The following is a 6,591-nucleotide window of genomic DNA, read 5'->3' on the forward strand; positions in this document are numbered from 1 at the left end:
GCACTGCTCTCATCAAGGACCCAGGCACCAGATTACTCGGGCCCCAGTTTTCTTCCTTTCTTCAGTTGCCACATTCCTTAAAATCCAGAGAGATCTGGCTTTGTAGTCTTTTTCCCCTCTGACACCATTGCCCTTGTTTCATTTTGAAAGTTGTCTTGTACTTCTTAATTTCCCTCTTGCCTGATACCTACACATATGTCAAGGAACTATCTGGGTGGTTTTCTTGTGGCTGAATGGCAGGGGCTGTTTTGAGGTGGAGGCTTTGGGATTTGGTGAAGGAGAGGTAAAACAAAACCCGGTCCATGGTTGAGATGATACAGAGAAAGGGAAAGGAGTTATCTTTATAAAGGAAAACAGAAAACAAGTGAAAGATTAGGTGTGAGCGTGGCAGAAAACCAGGATCGAGCGGGATTATTTCAGAAACCGCCCCTTAGTCTTCCCTAAAGGACTCTGATTTCCCTGAGACAGAAAGTGGGTGGAAAGTTACAACCTTTAAAGATCACAAGGCAAGAAAGGATGAGATCTGCCTTCCTTAAAATACAGCCTCACCATCTCCCTGCTACCCATACTCACCCTTGATCCTAAAGCTGAGAGAGCAGAGTAAAATCAATTTCCAAAAGAGAAACAGCAGCATGCCATTTTTTGGATTAGTAACGAACTGGATCAGCTTATGAATACTTACATCCCACTTCTATCATCTTCCACTCATTTTGGAAGACTGTGGAGGAAATGAAGAGGTAAAATGTATGACTAAACTATGACTAGTTATTCTGTAACATACAAATATTTATAAATTCAAAATAGTCCTCTCTTAAATAATTACCTTGGAGAGGTATGCACTTACTTTAATAATGCTTCCCTCATTTCTCAAAACATTAAAAAAAAAAAACCCTCCTTATAATTACCTTCAGAGCCAGTTTAGAAACCCCTTGAAAGAAAACTTCTTTTATCGTCACACCTCATTTACCACATTTATCACTCTACCTCATTCATTAATTTAACAAGTATTTGTTTACCGAGTCCTACTATGGGATACAATGGCGAACAAAATCAGACACAGAACAACCTTTGTGGTACTTACAGATGGGCAAAACAAATAACCCCAAAGAGAAACTTTAGTTATCCAAAGTTCAGAGGAAACGCTGCCATGAGAGCTGACAGAGGACTAGGCGTACTAAGGCGAAAGCAAGAAGGTGAGAGGGATAGCACACAAGAAAGCCTTGTGGCAGAAAAAAGTGCCAGCCGGAGGTCTCCAAAGCCAGAGTGTCTGAAGAGGGAAGGGAAGCAGAATGTGAGACATGGGTAGGTTCAGAACACAAAGAGACTTCACAGGGCATTTTAGAATATTATCTTTATCTTAAGAACAGCAGGAAACCCTCTAGATCAGTTATCTATTGATACACCACAAATCACCTCCAAAATTTAGCAGCTTCAAAGAACCTCTAAACACTTAATTTTTTTCATCATTTTTTTTTGTGTGTGTGTGATTCTCTGGGCTGGCTGGGGCAGGTGGGGGGCTCCTCTGTTGTTTTTACCTAGGCTCACTCATGTGTCTGAATTCAACTAGCAGGTTGGCTGAGTAGGAAAATCTGAGATGGACTTACTAGTATGTCTCATTGTTAATGCTGGCTATCGGCTGGGGCTCCTCAGGTCTCCTCCATGTGGCCTCATCCCCCACTGGTTTGAATTGCCTTAGATGGTGGTCTCAGGGAAATATTGCAAACCGACAAAGGCAGAAACTGCAAGGTCTCTGAAGGACTATGCTCCAGAATTCATCACTTCTGGCACAGTCTACCAGTCAAGCAAGTCATGGAGGGATAGGGAAATGACCCCAATTCCTTCTCCTCAATGGGAGAAGCACATTAAAAGGTTTAAAACAGGAGTGCAAAGGACGCGTGGTAGGACATGATTGAGTTTGAGATTTAGGAAAGTCACTCTAAGCAGTGTGGAGAAAAGCTTGCCCTAGGCCATAACAGCTGTGGATGAACTGGTTAAAAGGTTCCCTTCGGGGTCTAAGCAAGATATGACGGTAGCTTGGACTAGGGTGGTATACTGGAGGTAGAGAAAAGTAGGTGGTTTAGAGGGATATTTAAGAAGCAAAATGAACTGGGCTTGGTGATAAGTCAGTAAAGGAAGATGAAAATGAGGGAGGGGTCAAGGATAACACCTAAATTTCTGGAGTTAGATAAAGAAAGAAGTAGAAAACACTGGAAGAGATGCTGATTTGGACAAAGGGATCATCGGTTTGGGTTCCTGGAGATAAATAAGAAAGGAAATGACTGAATATCCAGGTCTGAAGTTTAGAGAGGCTTTAACTGTCAAACACTTTGGGAACATTTATATAATCATATCTACCTTGAAAGTTTAAGGTTTAATCACCAACTGGAGATGTTAAAAGATGTGAGATCTCAGAACAGCATTCCAAAGAGAAGTTCCAAAACCGTTTTGAATTATGACAGTGTCATTAGAATAAGTAGATAGTTTCCCCCAAATGACCATGAAAACAATAAATTCAGAAGTTCTGAAATGTTTGCTTAAAAATAATGGTCTCCCTCCTCACAAGAGATTATCCTCTAAGGTTTTAACAATCTAGTTTAAAAGCAAAACCAACTCTACATTGCCATGGATGTAGAGAAGCCCATCTTGTATTGACCAAGAGAGATGGGTGTTGAAAATATTGAGTAGTGAGAAGTTAAAGTGAACACAATATAGGCTGGGGGCACAAGATAATAATTACAGCTAATGTGTGGTGTTTACTCTATCTGTGCCAAGCACTGTTCTAAGCACTTTACATATATAGGTTCATTCAATCCTATTATTACCCACATTTTATAGGTGAGGGAACCAAGGCCCAGAGAAGTTAAGTAACTTGCTCAGTGTCACAACTATTAAGTAGTAGGGGCTGGGATGTGAACTCAAGCCAGCTGGTTCTAGATATTACCCTCCACACCGGAACATGGATTGCAGGTCCAGGAGAGGAAGGTCAGAAGGAGGCAGTTGGGGATGGGTGTGGCACCATGAGGGAATGTGGGCTGTGAATACTATGTCCTGTTTACCTGTCAAGGAGGTCAGATCCCTGAGTCAGAACTCATGCTGGACTGCTTTGCTGGAACCATCATGGTATGTGGGTGTCCATGCCTGGCTACTCCGGAAGGAATGGATTCCCAGCATTCCTAAGGCCATGGTCCTGAAATCTAAGGCCCTCCTTAGGTTGAAATGTCAGCTGGGAATTGAAGAGTTTGAGGAAAAAAAAATTGGGGGAGCCAGCCTTGCAAAAAACACAGGAGAGTCATGGATACTAAGGCCGGAATGAGAACTACTTCCAGGCAGCATGCGTTCAAACATCCAAGAGCCCACTAAAGACTGGGCAGAATGGGCACTGTCACTGGCTGAGGAAGTGTGTTTGGGTAGGGTCGTAAAAATGTGATCAACTGAATGAACAGGCCCAAGGGGCTGTAGAGACCCGTGCCAGTGGCTGAGGTGGGGCACAGGAAGGGGACAGGGGAGGTTGCACAAAGTAGAATTAGAGAACACAGCCTTCGTGTTGGAGGATGAAGGAATGGAGGAAGTAGAAGGTTGTGGGCTTCTTATCGCCCCAGTCCCGGCACTACTTGGGCCTCCTAGCCCTACTCCCGGATCAGCTCCGGCAGCATTGACATTCCCGGCCTCTGGCCTCCACCGCCCCCACGCGTGCCACAGCAGGGAGCGGCCAGACCACTGCGTGACGCCTCAAGGGGCGGGGTCTCATAATTAAAAGGGGCCAGAAGTCGCGGCGCGGGCCCCAAGACCTGACCCGGGTCACAGGGAGAGCCAGCTCGTCCTGCCCACAACGTCGGCCACATTAGCGACATCCTCGAGTCCGCGGGGGGCACCATGCAGCTCCTGGTGAAGGTGCCGTCTCTTCCGGAGCTGGGAGAGCTGGACTGCAACATCTGCTACAGGCCCTTCAACCTCAGGGGCCGCGCGCCCCGCCGCCTGACCGGAACGGCGCGTGCCCGCTGCGGCCACACACTCTGCACCGCCTGCCTGCAAGAGCTGGTGGCGCGCGGCGACCGCAGCGGAGCGGCAGCACGCATGGTGCGCTTGCGCCGTATCGTCATGTGCCCCTTCTGCCGGGCGCCCACCCCGCTCCCGCGCGGCGGGGTCATGGAGGTTGCTGTCGACCCGGACTTGTGGTCACGGTTGGAGGGAAAAGCGCGTGCGGAACGTGAACCTGATGAGGCGGGTAGCCCAGTAAGGGAAGGTGGTGACGCCAACAGAGAGGCCAACGATGAGGAAAAGGAGAGCGAGAAGGGGTCTGGGTCGAGGAGCGCAGGGTGGCGCACTGTACGACGGCTCTGTGACAGGTTGCTGGCTTCGGTGCACCGCTGGCGGCGCCCGCTGCCTAGCAACGGTGAGTGGCCAACCCCGGAGGCTGTGGAGGAGAGTGCCCAGGAACACCAGGGTTAGGCTGCATCCTCTTGATGCCACTAACCCTTCTTCTTTCCCCCAGTGCTATACTGTCCGGAGATCAAGGACTTTGCCCACATGAACCGCTGCACGCTGTAACTCCGGGACCCGGAAGTGAAGGCAGAAGGAAGGTGGGAGCTGCATTCTCAGGGCCTACAAGGGGCTGATGCCAAAGCTACCCCCTCTCCCATCCAGGACTGGCACTGATGAGGAAGTGGATCCGAGGGCAGGAGGGAACGCTCTGGGAGGTGTTGATGCTGAGCTGGGGAGGCTCCTAGACGAATCTCCCCCATCTGCTGACTGTGTCAGCCTTACATATTCAGGATGGAGTGGCCCAGGGATGATAAAAACAGTCTGCGTTCCCGTGGGAAGAATACAGATTGTTTCCTTAGCTGTGACTTGGCTTTTGTCCAAGGCAGCTCTGATGTGTGGGAGCAACAAGTCCCATTTTAGCAATTCTGTGTCAACGGTTTGAAAATTTCAGAAAGATGGAGCAGGAGGAAAAGGCTGATTTTCAGGTCATGTTAATCTCACTTCTCTACAAAGTAAGAGAACTAAGAAAAATAAGCCCTTTGGTTTCCCCACCCCTCTCTCCACCTCGGTGCTGGAATGCCTGCTGTCTCCCCACACCCCAGTACTGTGTCCCTAAAATTACCAAGATGCCACTGCCTTGCTTCATTCCTCAATCTCCCTTCAGCCTGTTAGGGCAGATATCAGAAGGTCCAAAGAACATTAATCTGAGGCACCTAATTAGGGCCTATCAAGGATAGAAGGGAGAGACATTTGGTAAAACCATCCGATTTTAAACTTTTGATATTATCTGTATTTTTATAGTCAAAAGGGAACACGGTCACTACTGAAAAAAGATGCCCATTTAATTTTGTATCCAGTAGTTGGACTTGTGTTGTATGTCATGGATTCTCCATCAATATCTTATAGTACATAGTTGGTGTGAGCTTGTTGGAAGTGCAAAATCTCAGTATTCCACTTCAGACTTACTGAATCAGAACCTGCATTTTAACAAGAAACCCAGGTGATGTGTGCACCTTAATATTTAAGGATTGGTCCACATCCTAGGTGGTCTAGGATATTATCATCTATGGGTTGAATATTTAGAATACAAATGGTATTTAATGTTATATACTATTTTACTGTTTTTTAAGTGACATTTTCTGTTGAAGACATCTTAGATTCTTCATCAGCATAGTTGCATTTTCCTCTGAATTAAAAATGTGAACTTAAGTATAAGCCTCAATTTTTTTAACCATATTTTGGCTTTTTTCCTGTCCTTAAGTCTCAGCTTAAATGTTCCCTGTCTTGGGAGGCCTTTCTCAGCATTCAACTTGGTGTTGCCCCTTCCCTCACCTTCTAAGGCATGCCTTGTTTTACGTTCACTGCTTTTATATGTTTTGTTGGTACCCCCCGCCCCCCAAACTAGAATGTAAGCTTCATGAGAGCAACGACTGACTTGTGACTGTTGTATCTCCAGGCTAACAACAGTGTTAATGTATAGTGTGTACTCAATAAATGTTTGTTGGATTTATCTTAAATTCTTTAACACTCAAAAAACTGATCTCTCTCGGCCTCTGAGCAGCCCTGGCAGTGAACAACATATGTCAAGGAAGTGTCTAACAGTTCAAATATTTAGCCAGCTATGGAGGTCTAACCCTACTCACCCCCACAGCTCCTTCACAAAAAAAAAAAAAAAAAAAAAAAGTACTTCTACACACTTGGAACTAAACCTGTGGAGCTTTGGTGACCTCTACTGACTCTTGTGGGAACTAACAAACTTGAAGGTGGAAAGGATGATCAAAGGATGAATAGAAGGCAGTTCTGAATCTCCAGGCACCCCTCCCACACTTGTGTAGGAGGAACCCTGCTCTCTAATCTCAACCTGAGGCCTGTGTCAGGTGTCCCGCTGCTCACCTTCCATCTCTAAACCGAGCTCATCATTTTAGGGTTGGGGTTGGAAAAAGGGCCTCGGAGTTCTACTTGATAATCCAAGAAATAAAAATGAGAAAAAACTAGTCACAAGATCTTTTAAAAGAGAAACAAAGATAATATGAAACAATAGAAAGCAACACTGTTTTATCCATCCCCCCAATCAAAGAACACCCCCACTCAAAAATAACAAAGCACACA

The 6,591-nt window shown here is 46.1% G+C and overlaps 1 protein-coding gene across 1 annotated transcript; it reads left to right on the forward strand.

Moving 5' to 3' along the window:
* Positions 1 to 3,800: 3,800 nt before the first annotated feature.
* Positions 3,801 to 5,963, forward strand: RNF227 (ring finger protein 227). Its single transcript, XM_053911305.1, has 2 exons — positions 3,801 to 4,393; positions 4,493 to 5,963. The coding sequence occupies exons 1-2, from the start codon at positions 3,874 to 3,876 to the stop codon at positions 4,546 to 4,548; spliced, it is 576 nt and encodes a 191-aa protein (XP_053767280.1). The 5' UTR covers positions 3,801 to 3,873; the 3' UTR covers positions 4,549 to 5,963.
* Positions 5,964 to 6,591: the final 628 nt, after the last annotated feature.

This window comes from Desmodus rotundus, chromosome 9 (assembly GCF_022682495.2).
Source record: "Desmodus rotundus isolate HL8 chromosome 9, HLdesRot8A.1, whole genome shotgun sequence".
NCBI classification, from domain to species: domain Eukaryota; kingdom Metazoa; phylum Chordata; class Mammalia; order Chiroptera; family Phyllostomidae; genus Desmodus; species Desmodus rotundus.

Bases quoted from the DNA above. Each gene is read 5' to 3' on its own strand.
- RNF227 (XM_053911305.1), top strand. From the start codon at position 3,874: ATGCAGCTCCTGGTGAAGGTGCCGTCTCTTCCGGAGCTGGGAGAGCTG. The intron at 4,394-4,492 runs GTGAGTGGCCAA...TCTTTCCCCCAG, and splicing joins GCGCCCGCTGCCTAGCAACG to TGCTATACTGTCCGGAGATC.